Source organism: Chiloscyllium punctatum, chromosome 35, assembly GCF_047496795.1.
Source record: "Chiloscyllium punctatum isolate Juve2018m chromosome 35, sChiPun1.3, whole genome shotgun sequence".
NCBI classification, from domain to species: Eukaryota; Metazoa; Chordata; class Chondrichthyes; order Orectolobiformes; family Hemiscylliidae; genus Chiloscyllium; species Chiloscyllium punctatum.
In genome coordinates this window covers 16,994,979-17,008,345 of record NC_092773.1, presented here as the reverse complement: position 1 = coordinate 17,008,345, position 13,367 = coordinate 16,994,979, and the positions used below count along the sequence as shown (strand labels likewise).

General features: G+C 40.5%; 1 protein-coding gene across 1 annotated transcript in view; it reads right to left on the bottom strand.

Annotated features, from left to right (window-relative positions):
- The window catches only part of LOC140459707 (pleckstrin homology domain-containing family A member 2-like), a 115,918-nt gene that overhangs the window by 34,751 nt on the left and 67,800 nt on the right, over nucleotides 1–13,367 (bottom strand). The window contains exon 6 of the mRNA XM_072554142.1: nucleotides 10,222–10,356. Within this exon, the coding sequence (XP_072410243.1) occupies nucleotides 10,222–10,356 (135 nt within the window). The remainder of the gene's footprint in view (nucleotides 1–10,221; nucleotides 10,357–13,367) is intronic.

The window sequence follows — 13,367 nt, the reverse complement described above, 5'->3', positions numbered from 1 at the left end:
TCTGGCCTCTGCTCCACTCTGCTTCTCTTATTCACAAATGCACAGCTGTGTTTTGTTAGTAAGCTACAGCAGCTGAAAGATCCCAGGTTTGACTTTCTAATGCTTCGTTCATTTTATTTATTCACTTGGACATCAATGGCAAGGCCCACCCTAAGTTGCCTGGGGGCAAGTAGTGGTGAATTGCCCTCTTGAACTATTGTACTACATGTCGCCAGGGTCTGACTTAATAGCATACTGTCATATTCTGATCCAGTGACAGTGAAATAGCAGGATTATATTTCCAAGTCAGGATTCTGAGCTGCTTGGACAGGAACTTTCAGGGGGTAGTGTTCCCATGTATCTGCTATTCTTGTCCCTCGAGGTAGTAGAGGTCACAGGTTTGGAAAAATGCTGCCAAAGCAGCCTTTAATAGTTCCTGCAATGCATCTTCGAGATTATATAAGCTGCAGCTAAGCTACGTCAATCATGTAGGGACTAAGCAGACATGGAGTTGATTAAATGGGTTGCTTTGGCCTGGAAAGAACCTGTGTTGAACCCAGAGTGGGCAATAACCCAGTTGCTCCATCTAGCTTCAGCAGCCGTGGTCTGCAGGACTAGGTGGTGCGTACTGGACGCTCCCATCTCTGATCAGTATCTCATGATTCCAACAGGTGTTTAGATCTTGATAGCAGGATGAGTCTCATTTGGTGATGCTATCCTGTCTACTATCATTAGCGTACGTGCATATATGCTGCGTTGGTGGAGGTTGTAAGGGGCTGGCAAGGTTAGGGGATCAGCAAGTTGCAGTGTGTGAGAAAAACCTCTTCCTGCATTCTATTTTCATTTCTTCTAAAAGTTGGAAGGTGTGATTCTGAATCCAGCTCACCCAAAGGAACTCCTCTTACCGGAAATGGACCTTACAGAGGCAAAGTACAAGACCAGCTGCACCCGAAACTTTCCACAGTTCAATCTCTACAATATCACTTCTCATTGGCGTTTGTCTGATCATAGGAAGAGTCCAATGGCGATAAATCTAATATATCTGCTCTGGCAGGTTCAGCTATTCAGTATCTGAATGCAGCACACTGCTGAAAGTGAAAGCTGATAATCTTACTGTGCATGGAAATGAGCATCTGAGACCTGAGCAAAGACAGCTCACAATGATGTATCTCAGATTTGGATTGCAGGATCATTATATTCTTAGGCTGAGAAAAACATAAATGTGACTGCATAAATTTAATGTCAAATCCAAGGCAAAAGTGAAGTAAAGCTGGGGAGAGAAAGTTTGGATGAAGATAGAGGAAGAGCCAGAGATGAAAGGTGATTTACCTAAAAACGTTTTAAACATGAGCATTTTCAAAATAACCACCAATGATTAAAATATGAAGGAATGAGACACTATATAGACAATAAATTATTTTCAATGCTAGAGAGATTGGCTGAAAATTATGAGCATTGATCACGTAATTAAATAGGTATTTGGACCGAAATGGACAAGAACTAGCATTTTTGGCAAGTTCCTTCCATTTCTCCTCAGCAAGAACATGGACTTCACAACACTAAAAACATTTCCCAAGTGAGTCTGACCAGCAGATTCTGTTTAAGAAGCTTAAACAGAGCATTGGACAGTATTTCTAGGTATCTGCATCAATGTGTATCTTCACTCATATATGTATGTATATCTATGTCGATATATATGTATACCGTCAAAATAACTGAGGAGGTTTTGGTGTTATTTGTGCAAAAGTTCAGTTTAGGATATGGACAGTACAAAATATATATTATATATATTATATATAGACATGATAGACAAATAGCCCATACCATGAACTGAACTTCGGCAAAAATAACATCAAAAGCCTCTCCATTGACAGTAGGGGCCATTGTATTCAAGCCATGGTCTTGGGAGCCAGAATCAGATCCATGCCTCAGTTCTCAAGGGGATAAATTTACATCACATGCTCCTGACAGGCAAACCAAATTTGAAGAACTAGCCGGTGATCTGGCTAAAAATGTGCAGTGCTGATTTTCTGGCCTGTGCTCTCACTGAACATGGTTTCCTGCTGGGTTTTAAATGCTGTGGAGCAGGTGTTGGTATGAAAGAGTGTCCTAGAACAAAATGAAGAGAGAAAGAAAAACCTGATGCAACACTTTTGTACCTTTCAGCACAGTTCCCATTGTTTGAAAACTGATGTGGTTTCTGTTATGTTTAGATCAGAATTGAGTTAAGCAACTGAACTATGTGACTGGCCAAATAAGGCAAAGATAATTCTCACCATTGGTGAGGTTGTGATTGAAAGAAAACTAGAAAATTTCCACTTCATTCTATTCTGTACTCTTGGTTGAAATGATTAATTATTTTGATCTGAGTTTAGCTTTAAGAAGTTCCCATTTGTTCAATGATGGTAAAGAAATTAGCTTTTAATTTTAAAATTTATTCACATAACTCAGTCTTTGTGCAAGTGTCTCTGTGGTGCGTAGAGTGAGAGAACTTTCTTGGTTTGATCTTGCTAATAGAGACTACTGCTGGTGTTCAATTAGCTGAGGAACTCAGAAACTGTTTCATATTGTACTGGGGACCCTTGATATTGGGAGCCAGTGTACTGTGCACAAATAAATAAGGGCTTATTTGGTGCAGGGGTATCAGCCTCTGTGCAGTTATTTCATGGGGTCAGGCCCACTCCAGAGTCTTAAACATGATATCCAGACTGACATTCCAAGTAGGAGTGTTGCTCTGTCTATCAAAGGTGCCATCCTTTGGATGAGACACTAAACTGTGGATCCACCTGTCAGATGAATACAAAATATTTTGTGCAGCAACAGAGAGGTGGCCAAAAGCCAGTGCAAATCCTGGGTCTCAGAAAGGGCCAGTGAAAACCCTGCCCACCATCACACCCCAGCATTTATTTTTCCCCCATCACTTCTCCTTTCCACTTGCCCAGCATTTATTGATCAACCAACTCCTGTTCAGAAGGAATTCAATGACTGGAAAGTGCTTCGGGAATGTTCAGATATTTGCAACATGAATGCACATTCTTCTCAATGTCTCACTTACGGAACAGCAGGACAGATGTTTCACTCTCCCTTTGTCATGTCAGGCTTTTGCAGCAAGGTATCTAATTATTCCGTTCCATAAAACGGAGTTGACAATTTCATAATGTGTGCTCTTGGAATGTATCATTAATTCCAGAGGGCAAAGGGTACTATTGTATTAAATGCATTAGTCAAACAATTAACCATGACCTACAAATGAATATTTTTTTTGTTTGCAAGTCTCTGTGCTACCAAGTTCTGAATAATTGAAAAAGCAAACACTAGGATTGTTTTCAAAATGATAGCTATTTCTTTTGGGAATTGTACTATTTACAAAATGAAAAACAGTAAAACGAAAACACTTTATAAAATTTTTCAAATGTTCCAAGGGGCTAGGAAATGGAGCTTGAAAGCTATTCTGGACAGAAAAAGGGAAGGTTATAATTTTTGCTTACTCCCATCACTTGTTACAAAAGGAAGAAACTTCAATTGTCATTTAAATAATAGAATTAGATAAATACTCAAAAGGGAAAAACAAATGTTCGGCCTGTGGAGAAATGGCTGAAAACTAAGAATAATCAGACACGTTATTCCAGGAGCTAGCAGAGGCCTGATGGGCCAAATGGCTCCTCTGTGCTGTACAATTCTATGAAAGCAGGAAAGACAAGTACAAAAACAGGCAAGACAGGGCTGAGGAGGCAAAGCAGGTAGAAACTACTGAATTGTAATTTAAATCCAGAATTTAAAATGTAGTTGTTTATTTCTGCAGCTCAGATTTACTGTTGTATTAATTAAGCTGCTCGTAGCATTTGGGGAGTTTTAATATTGCACTCATAGTCTGTGGGTGAATTGAAAACATACAAAAAGTCGTCTTCCACAACCTCAGACCTTTGGACAGTGAAAGGGGCACTAACCTCTAACAGTCTATACAATCAGCCTGTGCATCATACTTAAGTTAAAAATCACACAGCTTATAGTCCAACAGGTGTATTTGGAAGCACTAGCTTTCGGACTGCTGCTGCTCCATCGGATTGGTGTGGAGCTTAAGATCATGCTCACAGAATTTATAGCCAAAAGAGTCCAGTGTCATGTACACATACCATGTATGCAGTTAGTACTCATGTGACTTGACCAACGTGATCTATTTCATACACTACCGATAACCCCACTGCACGACTGACCGACCGACAGACACACACACACACTCTTAACCAAGATTTGGAGATGCCGGTGTTGGACTGGGGTGTACAAAGTTAAAAATCACACAACACCAGGTTATAGTCCAACAGGTTTAATTGGAAGCACACTAGCTTTCGGAGCGATGCTCCTTCATCAGGTGATTGTCAATCACCTGATGAAGGAGCGTCGCTCCGAAAACTAGTGTGCTTCCAATTAAACCTGTTGGACTATAACCTGGTGTTGTGTGATGTTTAACTCTTAACCAAGTTTACACACACACTCACTCACATCCACATGCACACAGACACATAGGCACACCCTATCTATTGCTCTGACATGTGCACACATGGGGTGAATTTTGTTTCTGCAGAATCACTTTTTGTTTTGCTCAAAAACTGCATGAATCAATGTAAAACTCTGTAAAATTATATAGAGGGTTTGTCAGACTGACATAGCATTGGGATACCGACAGACCTTACAGCTATTGTTTAAAAAGCTGAGCTATCTTGAGAATATAATTTAAAAGAAATTCTGGGATTTACATATCAAAGAACAGAAACCAGCATATCCTATTATAAAACATGAAAATTTTAATCTGAGATTGTTTACTGTATCAAATCTCCATGACACTGGAATCGTTTGGCAATAAATTTTGTGAGCATAGTCTTGACTTCCACAACCACCTGATGAAGGAGCAGCGCTCCGAAAGCTAGTGCTTCTAAATAAACCTATTGGACTATAATCTGGTGTTGAAAAATGTGTTGCTGGAAAAGCGCAGCAGGTCAGGCAGCATCCAAGGAGCAGGAAAATCAACGTTTCGGGCAAAAGCCCTTCTTCAGGTTATGCCTGAAACGTTGATTCTCCTGCTCCTTGGATGCTGCCTGACCTGCTGCGCTTTTCCAGCAACACATTTTTCAGCTTTGATCTCCAGCATCTGCAGTCTTCACTTTCTCCGATAATCTGATGTTGTGTGATTTTTAACTTTGTCCACCCTGGTCAATCACTGGCACCTCCAAATTAAGTATTCCAGGAATTTTAAACTGCTATGAAATATTCTGGACTTTCAGTATTGTGTTAGTTGCATGGAGAGCTGCTGGAGAAAAGGCATTCAGTCAATTCCTGCAGACATCTTGTGTTCAAATAACCTTACGTGTTTCATTCTGAGAACGGTAGAAGGTGTTCTGGTGCTCAAACGGTTAAAGGTTTTTTTTCTAAAAATGAGGAAGAGTGGCCCAGATGTCAGGTTTAATGCAAATGCAATTTCTAAATTAGTAATTTCAGTGCTGCGGTGGCCACAAGTGACTGACTTGGCTGATGAGATAACTGAACCAGAAGTTAACCAGCAACGGCCAACCACCTTCACAACTAACCCACGTCACAGGATGGCAATCTGAGTTCAACCACATCAGTAGTCTGAGCAGCAAAATGAAAGGGTTGCAGCTCCTCACCCAACGTCTCTCTGGTGTGGAAGTTACTTGTGAAATTTATGCTGTAGTTTTTGTTTGACTGGGAGTTATTTTAGTACCTGTGAGAAATTTCTGATGGCATCAATTTATTCAATTTGTGTGAATAACGCATCGAAAAAGAAGGGGGTGGGGCAAGGGCTGGTTAGGACTGGACTGGCCGTTCTCTCCTCCCCAAAAGGGAGCAGGATTCTTGAGGAATGGTCAAAAGTACAAAATTATAAAGTTTCCAAATCTCCCATATAACCACTCAGCCCAGGAAGGGGAGCAGAAACTATCAGACCTGTCAATGCACAGCCAAACTTAATATTCCTGGCATGCTCAGAAAGAGGAAGAAAGGGGCAAGAATCAAACCCCTATGGAGTCAAGTTCAATGAAAACATTGGACAGTTCCTCTGGGTAATTCCTCCTTCAGATTCAGGGGACTGAGATTACCAATCATCTACAAATAATGGTGATTTAAGTAACTTGATGTTGCTGCCTTGCCAGAACTGCCCCTGATCTGCCTGGCCTGTGAGCAACTCTTTATCATTGGGGATTTCAAACTCGACTATCCTGTGTTTCTCCTTTCACAGTGATCCCCCAAATATACACATGATTAGTTCCTCAATTTTATGATCTCACAAGGGCAGAGTTCACTCTATGACCACACTATGCTGTTTCCTTCCTCATATACAGGCCTCCAGGAGTCCTAAAAAAACGTGCTTTTGCTTGTTGTCTTGGGAGGGAGTTGCCTATTGACTGTTCATGCCAGCCTTTCCCAGCTCAGGTCCTTCATCTTTACAGATATTCTGATCTTGTTTGCCTCTCTGCCTCACACCTCCATCTTCAATGACAATGCTCCTAGAAAATCTTGAGGAGGCCTCTTTTTTTTCATCACTCAGCAGTATCAATAGTTGTTCCTGAAACCTGGAGTCTACAGATCAGAAGCATGCGAGCTACCTGTCTCGTTGGTCAGCTCCAGATCTTCTCCAAAACCTTACATATTCACAGAAAGTATAACATAGGGTGTAATCTGACAAAAATGGATGTATTGGGAAGAATGAGAACGACTTGGCCAAAGAGGAAGGTTTGGTGCCAAACTTACCCACTGATCCAAAACTGCAGGTGACATGCACCTCTTATTGCAGACAGCTACAACTGGGTCTTGGTATGGAAATTCAGTAACAACAATCAAAACAAGCATTAGGTTGTTACTACAGACTATTTGAATAATCCCATATCCATTCACCTGCAGCAGCTCCCCTACCTCTCCTCTCCCTCATGGGCAGCTCCCCAGTCCCCAAATCCCTGGCCAGCCAATCTAAAGCAGCTCAACTGTATTGATTTCCATCTGGTTAGCTGCCATCAGGGCAGGTTAAAGGCTGAAGAGTTATGGGCCCAAGTTCAAGTGAAAGTTTCCATGATGCTCAAATAATCTGACAATCTACATCACTGAATTTAGACTGATGAAAAGATCTAGTGTCCCAGCATCTCACGCATGAATAATTTTCTACAGCTTACTGGAACAATGGATTACAGGAAGCCCACAGCAATTCAAACAGGTCATATGGCCCCACTGGACTCTGATGTCTACACTCATTCCTCTTACCCTCCTTCATTGAGTGCTGTTGCCACAACTTTCTATTCGTTTCTCCCTGATGTACTTATCCACCTTCCCCTTCAAATGCATCTGTGCTCTTCACCTCAATTCATCTTAATCGTAGCAAGTTCCACATTCTTACCACTCACCAGCTAAAGAAATTTATTCTGAAACTGTACTGGATTTCTTGGTGACAATATTATTTTTAGGGACCCTAGTTTTGGCCCCAGACTATGTTCCATAATAAAATACAAAAAAGACACTGGGATTCTAATATTTGGCACTGACTGCACAGACCACAACAATAAGAAACCTTCACTTACAAAAAAGAAAACTTCTTTTCTGTACAGTGATAGAAAGGTACAGAACAAGGATTTTACCTATTTTTTTACATTTTAATGCCTATCCGACTGCAACATTTCCAAATGTTAAAGGTTAGCACTCTTTTTACTTGAGAAAGAAGCACTAGTCAACGAGTCAGTTTGGCTTTGCTTGGCAAGAAGAGGTTTTCTTTGTTAATTTATGGGACAAGACTATCATTGATTAGACCAGCATTTATTGCTTATCCCAAATTGCCCAGATGGCAGTTCGAAGTCAATCACATTGCTGTGGGTCTGGAGTCACATGGAGGCCAGACTAGGTAAGGATGGTAGCTTCCTTCTCTAAAGGACATTAGTGAGCCAGATGGGTTTTTCTGACAATCAAGAATGAATTCATGGTCATCATGAAATTCTTAATTTCATTACAACAACAGCAACAGGATTAGGCCATTCTTGCCCTTTTCTGCCATTCAATTCAACCATGATTGATTGACATCTTAACTCAACTCAGTCACCTTGGTTCTGTAATCCTCATGTCAATCACAGTTTTGAATTATATGACCATCCTTCACACTGAGGGGCTTTGAGGAGAAACACAAAGTTCAAGTTTATCCACAAAACAGCTTCTTGTTGCAGTTGCTCCACGAACTCATCAAATAATGTAAAAACATGAACAATAAAATTGCCTCATTTTGTCCTATTTCATAAGATGCATTAACAAAGAACTGCCATCTAAACGTTGGCTAGTCTCATTCAATATACAGTACACTGCAGTTCAAAGTTTTCACACCATGGCTTTCTCAATTCATCGTAAATAAGCCGAGCACTGTATAAAAACACTCTCAATGACAGTTTTCTTGTTGTCGTGTTCTGCACACTCAGTGTCAAATATTAGAATCCCCAGTGTGTCTTCCTGTCACCTGATACGGCAGGATGATAAACTGAAGTCTGAAACTGTTAAAAGCCAAGTTACAGCTCTTTCTCTGTTGATCTTTTGAGATCTCACACAATGCAAGCCAGAAGTTACTGCATTTCAGTAACAGCAACTTTGATTTATATGGGACTGTTAATGCAATAAACGGCAGCACAGTAGCTTAGTGGTTAGCACTGCTGCCTCATGGTGCCAGGGACCTGGGTTCGATTTCAGCCTTGGGCGACTGTTTGTGTGGAGTTTGCACATTCTCCCTGTGACTGCGTGGGTTTCCTCCAGCTGCTCCGGTTTCCGTCCACAATCTAAAGCTTGCAGGTTAGGGGAATTGGCAATGTTGATGAAGGGCTTTTGCCCGAAATGTCAATTTTCCTGCTCCTCTGATGCTGCCTGACCTGCTGGGCTTTTCCAGCACCACACTCTTGAATCTAATCTCCAGCATCTGCAGTACTCACTTTCACCAATGCTAAATTGCCCATAGTGTTCAGGCATGTGTGGATTAAGCGCATTAGTCAGGGGTAAATGTAGAGTAACAGGGTTGGATAATGGGTCTGGATGGATTACTCTTTGGAGGGTCGATGCGGACTTGTTGGGCCAAATGGCCTGTTTCTATACTGTAGGGATTCTATGAAAATATCCCAAAGCACATCACAGGGGCATCACACAGCAAAAGTAGCTGCTGAACCACTGAGAGAGAGATTCGGGTAATAAACAAAAGCTTGGTAAAAGAGATAGGTTTTCAGGATCACTGTGAAGGAGGGAAGAGAGGGAGCGAGAATGACAGGTGTTTAAAGAGTATTCCACCCACTTAGGGCAGCTAACTGGATGGCCATAAATGGTGGCACAGTTTAAATTAGGGGTGCTTAAGATGCCAACATATGAAGAACACCAAGATCTCTGAGGATTTTAGGATGAACAAACATTACAGAGATAGAAACTGGATGAGGCAATGGAAAGATTTCAAATCAAGACATTGTTTCAATAGGAGCCAATACAGATCATCAAGTAGACAGTAATGGGAAAATGGTACTTAGTGTAAGTATTTCAAAATATGGAGTGCCCCGGTCCATCTTACCCAGCAATTTCTTTTTTTCTTGCGCAAGTGAAACTGCACAAGATAGTCAAAGAACACTTGCACCAAAAACATATTTTCATCCACAGGGGGAAAAGTAGTAAACTTACACTGTCAGTTCACCGTGAGCTCAGAGATGATGTGGGAAATGGGAAAAATACACTCAAGTACAATGGGGCTTATTGTCTTATTAGGCAGATATTAAGAAATAGCTTGGGGACAAAGTAGAAAGAGCACTACATTTGGCCAGGCTGCACTTCCCTTTTGAAAATTTAAATCCCATCATGACTTAGCTATCTCCATGGTCTTTACATCCGAGTCAGAAAACATTCCCTTTCATCAAATGGCCTCTCCCTTCTCTGTGGCCCAATTCGGATAGCTGCCCTATACACCATTTTGTGAAATAGCCTCCTTAAACTCTTCATCCCTTCCTCCTTCTTAGATTCCCTCATTGAAATCCATCTCTTTGACATACCATTTCAAAGCCAGTTCTAATCTCTCCTCCTTGGTCTCACACTGAGGCAAGCCTCGGCACTATTTTATCTATATTACAGGCTATGAATTCCATGCTAAAAAGACTTGGATCTCAGCTGGAATACGTTTCAAAAAGTGGTTCCAACATTTCAAAGAGGAAGGAAAGTACTGACTGTAAATATAGCTCTCACCTGACTGATAGGTGTCTGCACTACAACCCCTCCAATGATTTCAGTTTTGTATGGAATCTGCTGCTTCTGGGCTTCGGTTATAGGTCTTTTTGGCTCAGCACTGGGTTGTGGGTCATTTGCATTACCCTTTGGTACCTGTCAATGTTAAACAGATCAAATAAAAATAAATAAAACAATACTAACATCTCAAAAGGCTCAGTTAGTTAGTGATGAAAGTGACATCACTGTTCACTCACGTTGTTTCAGAACTTTATGGTCTCAGGTGGTCCCTAAAACCTCTTCACAGTGCCACTGTACATTTCAATTCTGAAGCAAGTAAGTGTCCTTCACCCATAGGGGTCGCATGCAAAACCACTGTTGTTGCTCAAACCAATTATTCTTTTGTTTAATTTCCACAAAATTTACATGGAATCTTGCCCACATGAAGGACATCCTGAAATGTGGTCAACTTTGGAAAAATGTTCAACTCAGCTTTTACAGAAAACTAAATACTGTACTGTCATCTCCATAAAATGTCAGAACTTTGTGAGGCTTCAGAACCCCTACTAACATCTCACAAATTCAAGATAACACTCAGCAAAGAGTAACTATCTCCATTAGTCCTTATCTGCCAGATAGGGTAGGGCATGATTAGAGAAACAGATCCTCCATAAATTTATGAACTGGATATATTTGAAGCTTCTCCAATAGTGGTGTATTCAAATAAAAACAAAATAGTGTGCATACTAGAAATCTTAAATAAAACAAATTACTGGAGAAAATCAGCATGTCTAACAACATCTGTGGAAAAACGAGTTTATTTGCTCTCTGAAGATGAGTAATATGGACTTGAAACGTTAACTCTGTTTCTCTAAGTAACAGATATTGCCAAACCTGGTGAGTTTCTCAAGCACCTTATGTTTTTATTTGTAGTGTATACTTGTCAGTTAGTAAATAATGGCAAGGGATATAGAACAGAACACTCCAATCGTGTGATACTTAACCAGTTTTCTTTCACTTAGAAGAAGAGTCTTGTTTTACACAGTATTTTGTGCTTCCCTGTAATGGTGAGGCAAGAGTTCCTTACTTGGAGAAAGTGAGTACTGCAGATGCTGGAGATCAGAGTCGGAAGAGTTCCTTACTTGTGTGGTACTTGATTCTGAATTGCCTACTGGAGATATTTTCTGATCAACTAGTTCAGAGATGTTATGACAAACCTGTGGAGCAACCTCTTGGCTCTTTGGAAGGGACATTACAGTGCATAAAACTCTCGAAATGTCTTTTGGAAACATATTCTGAAATTTCATCACATTTATGCACTCATATAATTTTCAAAAGAACAATATAGTGATGGGCTTTATGGGAAGAGGGTTATAAAATGAACATTTTGACACATGAAATACTAAATAAACTTTTGAACACAAACTAAGCACAATTCAAACTAAAAGCCATTGGTGAAGGAAGGCAGCTGAAATAAACATCAAAAGACAAAAGTGTCACTTCATGACCAGCATTTGTCCATTAACATTCTGCTCAGTTGTTCTCAAATCAAGACCACTCAGAATTAAGTTCTGTACAAAACCCAAGTTAAAAAGTACTTTGACTCAAGAAAAAACATTTTTTTTCTTTGTCATTCTTGTATCTGATGTGGTGTTTCTATATGTGTTGCCCATTCCTCATTGGTGTTGAACTGACTGACTCTCTGGGCACTTTCAGAGAGCAGTTAAGAGCCACATTGCTGTGAATCTGGAGCAAAATAGAATTGCAGATTTCCTTCCCAAAGAGACTTTTGGTGGTGGGCTTTTAAGATAATGGGTCCATGAAAAACTTAATTCTACCTGATCCATCCGATTTGATTCTGTCACATGGTCTTTGGATAAAAAAAAATCAGGCAGTTGAGCAAATGATCCTAATGGAGACAGATGTGTTATCTCTAATTCCTGGCAGTTAAGGCATAATGATGTCAGACTATCAATGTAACTTGTAACCATTGCTATTCGACAAAAAGCTCCCTTACGTTAGATAAGACAACTGTGTCTTCTTCTTTAATCTATCCTCTATGACTGATAATGAGACAAATCAGTAGGCTCATCATTGAAAGTAGGATTGAAGACCACACTCTACCTCAACCAGCGTGAACCCAGTATGAAACTATCCATACCTTGCTGGATCCTGCTGTAGTGTTAGAGTTCTGTGCTCATTGTATTAATTTTATAAAAGACTTATTATATAAATTTTATTATTGTCCATCATCTATCATTCACTATGTGCCAAGACTCAGATGATTGTTTCTCAGAGCCTTGCATATCTGTTTTATTAGGAGAAAGTGAGGACTGCAGATACTGGAGATCAGAGCTGAAAATATGTTGCTGGAAAAGCACAGCAGGTCAGGCAGCATCCAAGGAGCAGGAGAATCGACGTTTCGAGCATGAGCCCTTCTTCAGGAAGGGCTCTGTTTTATTCTCCATATGGCACATGCCGTGTGCAGCTCCTCTAACCTGAGCACCTCTGGCTGAAATTAACACAATCTGGATTAGTGGTGCTGGAAGAGCACAGCAGTTCAGGCAGCATCCAAGTAGCTTCGAAATCGACGTTTCGGGCAAAAGCTATTTTGAAGCTACTTGGATGCTGCCTGAACTGCTGTGCTCTTCCAGCACCACTAATCCAGATTCTGGTTCCCAGCATCTGCAGTCATTGTTTTTACCTCGTTGAAATTAACACACTATAGTTTATTGAACTCTTTACTGTATTTTGTTAACTAACTGAGATAATGACTCATATCATCCCACTCAAACCTCTCTGGGTTGCCTATGTTTGTTTATCATGGCAATGTGTTCTTTTCCCTCCCACTTGTTTCTGATTGTATTCACATGTCCTATAGCCTCTTGTGGAGAACAGCCTCTCCACAAAATGTGATTGTCTGTTTTCTTCACCTGCACTGAATACATTTTTAGTCTGGTGGTTCGCTTCTTTGAAGGAACTTGCATCGTTCATCCTGACTGCTAATGCTTGGATAATTGGAGCTTTCAAAACTGAGACATATAGATTTTCTTTTCTCTATTGGGTCATGGTGTGAAAGGACATAGAACTAAGGAAGATCATTGCTGTTCAGGAACAGATCAGCGATGTGGTCACCGAACGTTGGAGCCAGTTAATGAGGTTGTATA